The sequence below is a fragment of the Anoplopoma fimbria genome, chromosome 7 (assembly GCF_027596085.1).
Source record: "Anoplopoma fimbria isolate UVic2021 breed Golden Eagle Sablefish chromosome 7, Afim_UVic_2022, whole genome shotgun sequence".
Lineage (NCBI taxonomy): Eukaryota > Metazoa > Chordata > Actinopteri > Perciformes > Anoplopomatidae > Anoplopoma > Anoplopoma fimbria.
Window position 1 is genome coordinate 346,420 of NC_072455.1, and position 12,500 is coordinate 358,919.

A 12,500-nucleotide genomic window follows, 5' to 3' on the forward strand; every position below is an offset into this window, starting at 1 on the left:
CAGACAGACAGACAGACAGACAGACAGACAGGTAGACAGACAGACAGACAGACAGACAGACAGACAGACAGACAGGCAGGCAGGCAGACAGACAGACAGACAGACAGACAGACAGACAGACAGACAGACAGACAGACAGCAGGCAGACAGACAGACAGACAGACAGACAGACAGGCAGACAGACAGACAGACAGACAGACAGACAGACAGACAGACAGGCAGGCAGACAGACAGACAGACAGACAGACAGACAGACAGACAGACAGACAGACAGACAGGTGTCTTACGCCTGGATGGACTCGGTCACGGAGCCGATCTGGTTGACTTTGAGCAGCAGACAGTTACAGGCCTTCTTGTCCACGGCCTGCTGGATCCTCTTTGGATTGGTCACCGTCAGGTCGTCTCCTACGATCTGATTGGTTTAAAACAAACACACACACACACACACAGGTCACTTTAAAGTTACTGCGGTCTGATTTAGATCTAACCCACCAAAAATATTCAGAAGCACAGTCGGGACTCGTGACCTCACCTGTCTGTCTGTCTGTCTGTCTGCCAGCCTGTCTGTCTGTCTGTCTGCCAGCCTGTCTGTCTGTCTGTCTGCCTGTCTGTATGTCTGCCTGTCTGTCTGTCTGCCTGTCTGTCTGCCTGTCTGTCTGTCTGTCTGTCTGTCTGCATACCTGTCTCTCTCTCTCCGTCTCGCTGTCTGTCTGCATACGCACTTGTCCGTCTATTTGCATACCTGTTTATATATCCGTCAGTCCGTCTGTCTGTCTGTCCGTGTCACTTTTCTGTCTCACCTGTCTGTCTGCATACCTGTGTGTCTGTCTCACCTATCGGTCTGCATACCTGTCTGTCTGTCTCACCTGTCGGTCTGCATACCTGTCTGTCTGTCTCACCTGGATGTCTGTGGAGGCGGTGAACTTGGCCCAGTTCTCCCAGTCATCCTGGTCGAATGGATCCTCGATGGACTGGACTGGAGACAGACAGAGAGACAGACAGAGAGACAGACAGGTAGAGAAAGGAGTATATTATTAATTAGAACTTCATAATAAATAAAATAAGTTAGCCGATTGATGAAGCTGTATGTGTTACCATGGTAACTTGTGTCATTAAAGGTGCAGTACCGGGGTAGCCCTGATGAAGCTGTATGTGTTACCATGGTAACTTGTGTCATTAAAGGTGCAGTACCGGGGTAGCCCTTGATGAAGCTGTATGTGTTACCATGGTAACTTGTGTCATTAAAGGTGCAGTACCGGGGTAGCCCTTGATGAAGCTGTATGTGTTACCATGGTAACTTGTGTCATTAAAGGTGCAGTACCGGGGTAGCCCTTGATGAAGCTGCGGTACAGGTCGCCCAGCTGATCTCCACTGATGTGTGTGGACGGGTCGTTGGGGGACTTGAAGTCCAGGTCGTACTTCCCGCTGCGGTAGAACTCGGAGGCCGCCACGTCCATCCCGATGATGATCTTGTCGGGGTAACCGGCCTTCTCAATGGCCGACTTCAGGAGCTCCAGAGCTGCAGCCAAGAGAGGGACGGGTATCAAACGGTTCTGTTTCAGGAATCAAACCCACAACCCTCTACTCAACTACACTTCATGTTACCCTCAGCTGGAAGCAGCAGACAATAAAGACAGAGGGGTGATCAGACAGACAGGTAAACACACAGACAGACAGGTAACAGGTAGACAGACGGGTAGACAGACGGGTAAACAGAGAGACAGAAGGACAGACAGACAGGTGGGTGTCTCACCCTCGTTGTTCTCCAGGATGTTGGGGGCGAAGCCTCCCTCGTCTCCCACGTTGGTGGCGTCTTTTCCATACTTTGCCTTGATGACGTTCTTCAGGTTGTGGTACACCTGAACACCATGACACAGTAAGACATGTAGTACTAACTAATACTAACAATACGAGTACTGATACAAGTACTAATACCAACAATACGAGTACTGATACCAACAATACGAGTACTGATACCAACAATACGAGTACTGATACAAGGACTAATACCAACAATACGAGTACTGATACAAGGACTAATACCAACAATACGAGTACTGATACAAGGACTAATACCAACAATACGAGTACTGATACAAGTACTGATACCAACAATACGAGTACTGATACCAACAATACGAGTACTGATACCAACAATACGAGTACTGATACCAACAATACGAGTACTGATACCAACAATACGAGTACTGATAAAAGTACTAATACAAGTCATACAAGTACTAATACAAGTACTCATACAAGTACTCATACAATTACTAATACCAACAATACGAGTACTAATACCAACAATACGAGTACTGATAAAAGTACTAATACAAGTCATACAAGTACTAACACAAGTACTAACACAAGTACTAACACAAGTACTAACACATCTCTCTGTGTGGTACCTCGGCTCCGATCCTCATGGCCTCGTGGAAGTTGGCGGCTCCGACAGGAAGAATCATGAACTCCTGCATCGCCAGTTTGTTTCCAGCGTGGCTTCCTCCGTTAATCACGTTAAAGGCCTGCAGAGAAAACGTTACAAACACCAGAGCTATAGTTTAGCATTTAGCCACCTAGCATTTAGCCACATAGCATTTAGCCACATAGCATTTAGCCATACATTTGACTGTATTTAGGTGAAAGGTTTCCAAAGCCGTTGACTGTGATTGATCAGTATTAGCTTGTTGATAATGTAGGTTGTAATGGAAGCTGCTGAAGTCAGAGCCAAAGCCCCTCCCACCCACCAGAAGCCCCTCCCACTCACAGGAACAGGAAGTATGACGTCTTTGTGTCCGGCGAGGTCGGCGATGTGGCGATAAAGAGGAACTCCTTTCTCCGCTGCTCCGGCCTTACAGACGGCCAGCGACACGCCCAGGATAGCGTTAGCACCAAACTGAGCTGTAGAGAGACAGACAGGTCAGACAGACAGCTCAGACAGAGAGGCAGACAGGTCAGACAGAGAGGCAGACAGAGAGGCAGACAGGTCAGACAGACAGGTCAGACAGACAGCTCAGACAGAGAGGCAGACAGGTCAGACAGACAGGTCCTTACATTTGTTCTCAGTGCCGTCCAACTCCAGCATGAACTTGTCGATCTTCTCCTGCTCAACAACGCTGAAGTTCTGGAGACAGACAGACAGACAGACAGACAGACAGACAGACAGACAGTTTATTTCCAGCTCAACCCCTCTGACATCATCATGACTTGTGAAGACCTCCTGATCTTCTGAGATACCTTGCTGATCAGTTTGGGGGCGATGTCTTTGTTCACGTGGTCCACAGCCTTCACGGTGCCTGATGGGAAAAACACAAACGTTACAGACAGGTATGAGGGAACACCTGTAAACTGGGAGTTGAACCCTCAACCTGTGGTGCTAGTTACTGCCTTGCTCCTACCTTTGCCCAGGTAGCGGCTCTTGTCTCCATCACGAAGCTCCAGAGCTTCATGGATTCCAGTGGATGCACCGCTGGGGACAGCTGCCCTGAAGAGACCTGAGAGACAGACAGGCAGAGAGACAGACAGGCAGAGAGACAGACGGACAGGTAGAGAGACAGGCAGAGTCAGACAGAGAGACAGACAGACAGACAGAGAGACAGACAGAACATTAGAGTTGTTGAAAGGTTCTCTTGTGACATAGCTAGGCTAACAGTTTCCCCCTACTTCCAGTATTTGTGCTAAGCTAGGCTAAACACACCCTGGTTCTCTACATATATACATACATATGTATATATGTATATATATATATATATATATATATATATACATACATATATATATACATATATTTATATGTATGTATATATGTATATACATACATATACATATATACATATGTATATGTGTATATATATGTATATATATATACATATGTATGTATATATATATATATATATATATATATTTATATGATATATGTATATGTGTGTACTGCTCACCCTTGGCCGTCCACAGGTCCACCTCCACTGTGGGGTTTCCTCTGGAGTCCAGAATCTCCCGAGCGTGAATCTTAGTGATCGACATCCTGACTGAACAGAGAGACAGACAGGTGGGGAGACAGGAATAAACAGGGGGAATATTATTATTGTTCGCATTCATGTCGATAAAGTTTGAGTGAATCTGAATTTCATCAGATAGAGAAAGGAATGAACCAGTGACCTTGAACAAAAAAAATCATTAAATTCTGAACCAGAGGTCAAAGTTCAAAGTTCACATGTGTGTGTGTGTGTGTGTGTGTGTGTGTGTGTGTGTGTGTGTGTGTGTGTGTGTGTGTGTGTGTGTGTGTGACCTGCTGCAGAGATCCTGTGTAACGCCATGATGCCTCCAGACATCAGACCTGTCCCCTATCAGACTCCTCCCCCACCAGCACCCAACCAATCACAGAGGCTCACTCATGACGGGCGTTTACAAGCAGCCAATAGGAGAGAGGGAGAGTCCTTTCTGGTGACAGAGGCGGGGGAGGACGGGGGAGGACGGGGGAGAGGTCCCCTTATCTTCCTCTGAGTTATTAATACTGTGAACAAACCCTTTGACCTTTTCCCTGACCTTTCTACAGAGGTTATGACTTCCTCCTGGCTGCTATAGAATTACAGCACACACACACACACACACACACACACACACACACACACACACACACACACACACACACACACACACACACACACACACTTGTCCCTGACATTTGAAGAGGTATTTGACAGTGAAATGGTACCAGCCTCTTAATCCTCCGTCTGATGATTAAAGGTCTGTTCTGTACTTTACTCATGAAGTACTGAAGTACTCGTCTGCTACAAGCTGCTAATACTGCTCATACTGCTAGTACTGCAATACTGCTAATACTGCTAGTACTGCAATACTGCTAGTACTGCTCGTACTGCAATACTGCTAGTACTGCAATACTGCTAATACTGCTAGTACTGCAATACTGCTAGTACTGCAATACTGCTAATACTGCTCGTACTGCAATACTGCTAGTACTGCTCGTACTGCTAGTACTGCTAGTACTGCTAGTACTGCAAATACTGCTAGTACTGCAATACTGCTAACACTTATAATACTGCTAATACTGTTAATACTGCTACCCTTTCTAGTGATACTTCTACAACTACTGGTAATACTACTAATACTCAATGTAACGTGTACACTGTTCATATGGATGTGTATCTGATGATGTCGTGCTTCCTCTCTGTGTGAGCAGACTTCACAATAAAGCAGAATATCTCGTTGGATAAAAACATGATTCCATCGATCTTTAGTCAGGAAGTACTCTAATCCTACACATAGTACAACAGTATTCACTACGAGCCGGTTGTAACCGTGACGACAGCGGTGTATAGCATCCCTAGTGTTAGCATCATTCACTATAATATGAGCGCTAATAGCAGTATGTACACAGTACTAGAAGTATTGATGTGTTGGCAGTACAATTGTCTATAGTTCATGGACTGCTAGCAATACTAGGTTCAGGTACTACTCATTTAGGTACTACTCATTTAGGTAGTACTCATTTAGGTAGTACTCCTTTAGGTACTACTCATTTAGGTAGTATTCATTTAGGTAGTACTCCTTTAGGTACTACTCCTTTAGGTAGTACTCCTTTAGGTAGTACTCCTTTAGGTAGTACTCCTTTAGGTAGTACTCCTTTAGGTTTAGGTAGTACTCATTTAGGTAGTACTCATTTAGGTAGTACTCCTTTAGGTACTACTCCTTTAGGTAGTACTCCTTTAGGTAGTACTCCTTTAGGTAGTACTCCTTTAGGTAGTACTCATTTAGGTAGTACTCCTTTAGGTAGTACTCATTTAGGTAGTACTCCTTTAGGTAGTACTCCTTTAGGTAGTACTCCTTTAGGTAGTACTCCTTTAGGTACTACTCATTTAGGTAGTACTCATTTAGGTAGTACTCCTTTAGGTAGTACTCATTTAGGTAGTACTCATTTAGGTAGTACTCCTTTAGGTAGTACTCATTTAGGTAGTACTCCTTTAGGTAGTACTCATTTAGGTAGTACTCCTTTAGGTAGTACTCATTTAGGTAGTACTCATTTAGGTAGTACTCCTTTAGGTACTACTCATTTAGGTAGTACTCATTTAGGTAGTACTCCTTTAGGTAGTACTCATTTAGGTAGTACTCATTTAGGTAGTACTCCTTTAGGTAGTACTCCTTTAGGTAGTACTCCTTTAGGTAGTACTCATTTAGGTAGTACTCCTTTAGGTAGTACTCATTTAGGTAGTACTCCTTTAGGTAGTACTCATTTAGGTAGTACTCCTTTAGGTAGTACTCATTTAGGTAGTACTCATTTAGGTAGTACTCCTTTAGGTAGTACTCCTTTAGGTAGTACTCATTTAGGTAGTACTCCTTTAGGTAGTACTCCTTTAGGTAGTACTCCTTTAGGTAGTACTTCAGTTATTAACAATCATTGTATTAGCTGTATTAGCTTGTTAGCATGTAAGCTTGAGTAGACAGGTTTTTCTACTGATTTCTGTAGAACATCTAAGTCTGTGTGTGTGTGTGTGTGTGTGTGTGTGTGTGTGTGTGTGTGTGTGTGTGTGTGTATGTGTGTGTGTGTGTGTGTGTATGTGTGTGTGTCCGTGTGTGTGTGTGTGTGTATATGTGTGTGTCTGTGTGTGTGTGTGTGTGTGTGTGTGTGTGTGTGTGTGTGTGTGTGTGTGTGTGTGTGTGGATAGGTCAGACATGGCAGCAGAACAACAGCTGAGTGGTAATAGTACACTTGAAACCTCTTGGTTGGCCTTTACAAAGACCTCACTGTACACACAGACACACACACTCAAATACAAAACTACTGCTAAAACTTCTGTTACTCGTAGAACTACTGCAACTGATCAAACTACTCATAAATACTGCTAAAACTGCTGCTACTGATACTTCTACACTGCTACAGTAATACCAATACTAATACTAATACTAATACTAATACTAATACTAATACTAATACTAATACTGCTAACTACTGCGTTTCTCTTTGTTGTGTATTTCAGTGTAATCTGGTTCAGGTATATAATACTTCCTACTGTACTACAAAGACTAAAGGTCTCCTTACACGGTTCACGCTGCTCTCAGTCGGTCTGGACTTTGTTCTTCTGCTGTTTGTCTCTTCCAGCTGACCTTTGACCTTTGACCTTCAGGCTGCTGAAGGTCAATGCCCTGACGTCCTTTCTCCTTTAGCTCAGTACAGATACTCCAAACAGAGACACAAATACCTCCTTCTACTCCTAGCGTCCCAAACTACCTCTAGAAACCCCTGCTGACTAAAGAAGACTTTCAAAATAAAAGAGAAGCAACCAGAGAGAGTTTTAGAGCAGCGGGACAAACAGGAACACTTACCTGAGGAGAGGAGGAGACTAGGAGAGGAGGAGAGGAGGAGAGGAGGAGAGGCTCTGACTGACGCTCTGAAAGAACGACGGGTGAGTGACAGAGTGCAACACTGAAGGGCTTTATAGAGCGGAGAGGAGGAGGAGGAGGAGGAGGAGGAGGAGGAAGAGGAGGAGGAGCTTGAGGGAAACAGAAAAGTGCTGACACAAACACTTTACTGTGATCCTAAAAAAAAGAATAATTATTAATAAACATGTTATTTCATTATTTAAGTTGATTGTTTTTCTGTTTACTGTAAATTAAACTTCTTTAATGAAACAAATCCCATAAAAGTAGACATTTCTGTCAAATCCTCATAATTATCATATCAATTATTGAGTTATGGCCAAAGAGGTGTTCAGTGAGGTCACAGGGACCTTTGACCTTTGACCACAGAGTTCTTATCAGCTCATCGGGGAGTCGAAGAACGTTTGAGAACCACGTAGAGAAGGACGGACGGACAGACGGAGAACATTATCTCCTTAAACAAATACTACACAAACATCTGGATACTTTAAATACGTACAAGTATTCATAATATGTGATGGAGTCAGGAGTAGAAGTAGTTGTAGTAGTAGCCGAGTTACCAGTAGTTACAGAAGTATTACAGAAGTATTACAGAAGTATTACAGAGGTAGTAGCAGTATTAGTATATTAGTAATTGGAGCAGTCTTAGCAGAGGTAGGACAATATCAGTCGTATTAGCAACTGTTTTAGTTTACAGTATTTGCAGTATGCGTTGGGAGTATAAATAGGATTACTGGCAGTATTTGTTGTTTGTACTACCAGTAGTTTTTTCAAGCTGTTCTTAATATTATTATTTTACTCTTCTTTTATTTTGTTTCTCAAAATTCAGATTTGGTCATTATTATGATTATTATTATTATTATTATAATTATTATCATTATTATCATTATTACTATTATTATTATTACTATTGTTATCATTATTATTATCATTATTATTATCATCATTATTATCATTATTATTATCATTATCACTATTATTATTATTATTATTATTACTACTACTATTATTATTATTGTTAATAAGTATTAATTGTTTTTATATTATTATTCATATTATTATTATTTTATTATGTATTATGTACTATTATTCATATTATTATTATTAATAATATGAATAATAATATGAATAATAATAACGTATGTGGACATTACATTACAGTCATAGCAGACGACTTACAGTCAGTGTATTCAACCATGACAGTCACATGATGAGTCTTTATTATATGATGTGATTTCTATGAAGGCAAAGATCTGTGGACGAGTGAGACCGACCTCTGAGTCTGAGAAGGTCAAAGGTCACCTAAAGGGGAACCGGCTCGGCATTCACTGCAAAGGGCACTAACCCCAAAACACACACTCACACACACACTCACACACACACACACACACACACACACACACACACACACACACACACACACACACACACACACACACACACACACACTGTCCTTTAACTGCAGCTAAATATATATCTGCACATGACTGGTGGGGGGTTCAGTCTTTATATGCTCTTATTTTGTATTCACACACAGAGACAGAGGGTTTTTCAGAATAAAAGGCTTTATTTCCCGGTGTGTGATAAGAACAGTAACACTGCAGTCAGGTCGATCTCAACTCAAACTTTGAACACTTTTCATTTTCCCTGATGGCAGAAATAAAATAATAAAAGTGAAGAAGCTCAGAGCGCCTTCTTCAGACGTGTGTGTGTGTGTGGGGGGGGGGGGGCATCTTGTTTTGGCGGGAACAGGAGTCCTAGTAGTTGTTGTTCTTCAGGTAAGTGACCAGCTTGTAGATGGCATCAGTCAGCTGACCACCGGAAGCAGAACCAATGACAATGAGTAAAGCTGTGGAGACAGACAGGAGGGGGAGACGGGGGGAGACAGGGGGAGAGACAGGGGGAGACAGGGGGAGACAGGTGGTGAGACAGGGGGAGACAGGTGGTGAGACAGGTGGTGAGACAGGTGGTGAGACAGGTGGTGAGACAGGGCAGTCAACAAAAAGACACATTTTATCTTCAGACGTGTTGAAACAAATAACTTTATAACTCCTCTCTCTCTCTACCCGTCTCTCTACCCGTCTCTCTCTACCCGTCTCTCTCTACCCGTCTCTCTCTCTACCCGTCTCTCTCTACCCGTCTCTCTCTCTACCCGTCTCTCTCTCTACCCGTCTCTCTCTACCCGTCTCTCTCTACCCGTCTCTCTCTCTACCCGTCTCTCTCTCTACCCGTCTCTCTCTCTACCCGTCTGTCTCTCTACCCGTCTCTCTCTACCCGTCTGTCCTCTCTCTCTCTCTACCCGTCTGTCTCTCTACCCGTCTCTCTCTACCGTCTCTCCCCCGTCTCTCTCTACCCGTCTCTCTCTACCCGTCTCTCTCTACCCGTCTGTCTCTCTACCCGTCTCTCTCTACCCGTCTGTCTGTCTCTCTACCCGTCTCTCTCTACCCGTCTCTCTACCCGTCTCTCTCTACCCGTCTGTCTCTCTACCCGTCTCTCTCTACCCGTCTCTCTCTACCCGTCTCTCTCTCTACCCGTCTGTCTCTCTACCCGTCTCTCTCTCTCTACCCGTCTCTCTCTCTCCCGTCTGTCTCTCTACCCGTCTCTCTCTCTACCCGTCTCTCTCTCTACCCGTCTCTCTCTCTACCTGTCTCTCTCTCTACCCGTCTCTCCTACCTGTCTCTCTCTCTACCCGTCTCTACCCGTCTCTCTCTACCTGTCTCTCTCTCTCTACCCGTCTCTCTCTCTACCCGTCTCCCTCCCCGTCTCTCTCTACCTGTCTCCCCCTCTACCCGTCTACCCGTCTCTCTCTACCCGTCTCTCCCTCTACCCGTCTCTCCCTCTACCCGTCTCCCGTCCCCTCCGTCTCCCTCTACCCGTCTCTCTCTCTACCCGTCTCTCTCTCTACCCGTCTCTCTCTCTCTCTACCCGTCTCTCTCTCTACCCGTCTCTCTCTACCCGTCTCTCTCTCTACCCGTCTGTCTCTCCCTACCCGTCTCCCTCCCTATCCGTCTCCCCCTCTACCCGTCTCCCTCCCCGTCTCTCTCTACCCGTCTACCCGTCTCCCCCTCTACCCGTCTCCCTCTACCCCTCCCCCTCTACCCGTCTCCCTACCTTTGTGGGTCTTGCCCACACACACGGGTAGTTTCCCGTCGGCCTGTGAGGTCCTGAGGTGCAGACACAGACTCATTGGATTCGAGCGGTCGTCTTTGAGCAGCATGCACTTCATGTTGCCGAGCTTGGGACCGGACATAGACATCGGCTCAGAGCTACCGGCCAGGTACTTAATCTGCTCCACCTGAGAGAGAGACAGAGAGACAGAGAGACAGACTGGTGATGATCATGTCTGTGTTGAGGCAGAAACACATTGATACTCAGAGTCAAAGAACTACAGGTCAACTAACATCTGTTTCTGGAGTTTAGCTAGCAGCCACAGCAGCTAGCAGGCTTACATTGGCCTGAAGGCAGCACGTGTGGAGCCTGAAGGCAGCACGTGTGGAGCCTGAAGGCAGCACGGGTGGAGCCTGAAGGCAGCACGGGTGGAGCCTGAAGGCAGCACGGGTGGAAGCTCTGGTTTCCTGCACAGTTTCCATGAGTTCACTCAAACTGGTCTGACTGGTTTCACTGTGTCAGCTGACGGACTGCACATGACTGATGAGGGTCACATGACTGATGACTCATCAATCATTACTCAACAATTAGCAATATTTATTCATTCATTAGTCTGGTGATGTCAATCACTCTCACTGAGGATGCTTTACTGCATAGAGCTGATAATACTGTTGTACTTTTACTGCATAGAGCTGATAATACCTGTTTACTTTTACTTACTGCACTTTTAGATAGAGCTGATAATACTGTTGTACTTTTACTGCATAGAGCTGATAATACCTGTGTACTTTTACTGCATAGAGCTGATAATACCTGTGTACTTTTACTGCATAGAGCTGATAATACCTGTGTACTTTTACTGCATAGAGCTGATAATACCTGTGTACTTTTACTGCATAGAGCTGATAATACCTGTGTACTTTTACTGCATAGAGCTGATAATACCTGTGTACTTTTACTGCATAGAGCTGATAATACCTGTGTACTTTTACTGCTGTGTAATACTTTTACTGCATAGAGCTGATAATACCTGTGTACTTTTACTGCATAGAGCTGATAATACCTGTGTACTTTTACTGCATAGAGCTGATAATACTGTTGTACTTTTACTGCATAGAGCTGATAATACTGTTGTACTTTTACTGCATAGAGCTGATAATACCTGTGTACTTTTACTGCATAGAGCTGATAATACCTGTGTACTTTTACTGCATAGAGCTGATAATACCTGTGTACTTTTACTGCATAGAGCTGATAATACCTGTGTACTTTTACTGCATAGAGCTGATAATACCTGTGTACTTTTACTGCATAAGGCTGATAATACTGTTGTACTTTTACTGCATAGAGCTGATAATACTGTTGTACTTTTACTGCATAGAGCTGATAATACCTGTGTACTTTTACTGCATAGAGCTGATAATACCTGTGTACTTTTACTGCATAGAGCTGATAATACTGTTGTACTTTTACTGCATAGAGCTGATAATACCTTTTACTGCATGTGTACTTTTACTGCATAGAGCTGATAATACCTGTGTACTTTTACTGCATAGAGCTGATAATACCTGTGTACTTTTACTGCATAGAGCTGATAATACTGTTGTACTTTTACTGCATAGAGCTGATAATACCTGTGTACTTTTACTGCATAAGGCTGATAATACCTGTGTACTTTTACTGCATAAGGCTGATAATACTGTTGTACTTTTACTGCATAGAGCTGATAATACCTGTGTACTTTTACTGCATAAGGCTGATAATACCTGTGTACTTTTACTGCATAGAGCTGATAATACCTGTGTACTTTTACTGCATAAGGCTGATAATACCTGTGTACTTTTACTGCATAGAGCTGATAATACTGTTGTACTTTTACTGCATAGAGCTGATAATACCTGTGTACTTTTACTGCATAGAGCTGATAATACCTGTGTACTTTTACTGCATAGAGCTGATAATACTGTTGTACTTTTACTGCATAAGGCTGATAA

General features: G+C 43.8%; 2 protein-coding genes across 3 annotated transcripts in view; both read right to left on the minus strand.

Moving 5' to 3' along the window:
• eno3 (enolase 3, (beta, muscle)) overlaps positions 1-7,429 on the minus strand; it is a 9,298-nt gene extending 1,869 nt beyond the window's left edge. The window contains exons 1-11 of one of the 2 annotated variants that reach the window (XM_054601786.1): positions 7,345-7,429; positions 3,942-4,031; positions 3,402-3,497; positions 3,241-3,299; positions 3,058-3,127; positions 2,771-2,904; positions 2,412-2,528; positions 1,754-1,859; positions 1,322-1,519; positions 900-976; positions 288-412 (exon numbers count right to left, since the gene is read on the minus strand). In XM_054601786.1, the coding sequence (XP_054457761.1) occupies positions 288-412; positions 900-976; positions 1,322-1,519; positions 1,754-1,859; positions 2,412-2,528; positions 2,771-2,904; positions 3,058-3,127; positions 3,241-3,299; positions 3,402-3,497; positions 3,942-4,026 (1,067 nt within the window). In that variant the 5' untranslated portion in view covers positions 4,027-4,031; positions 7,345-7,429. Of the gene's footprint in view, positions 1-287; positions 413-899; positions 977-1,321; positions 1,520-1,753; positions 1,860-2,411; positions 2,529-2,770; positions 2,905-3,057; positions 3,128-3,240; positions 3,300-3,401; positions 3,498-3,941; positions 4,032-7,060; positions 7,193-7,344 lie in introns of those variants that run through there. The other variant, XM_054601787.1, reaches the window with a different exon arrangement.
• Positions 7,430-8,944: 1,515 nt separating this feature from the next.
• Positions 8,945-12,500, minus strand: part of LOC129093381 (profilin-like) — a 7,981-nt gene continuing 4,425 nt past the window's right edge. The window contains exons 3-4 of the mRNA XM_054601385.1: positions 10,510-10,693; positions 8,945-9,247 (exon numbers count right to left, since the gene is read on the minus strand). Of these exons, the coding sequence (XP_054457360.1) occupies positions 9,156-9,247; positions 10,510-10,693 (276 nt within the window). The 3' untranslated portion in view covers positions 8,945-9,155. The remainder of the gene's footprint in view (positions 9,248-10,509; positions 10,694-12,500) is intronic.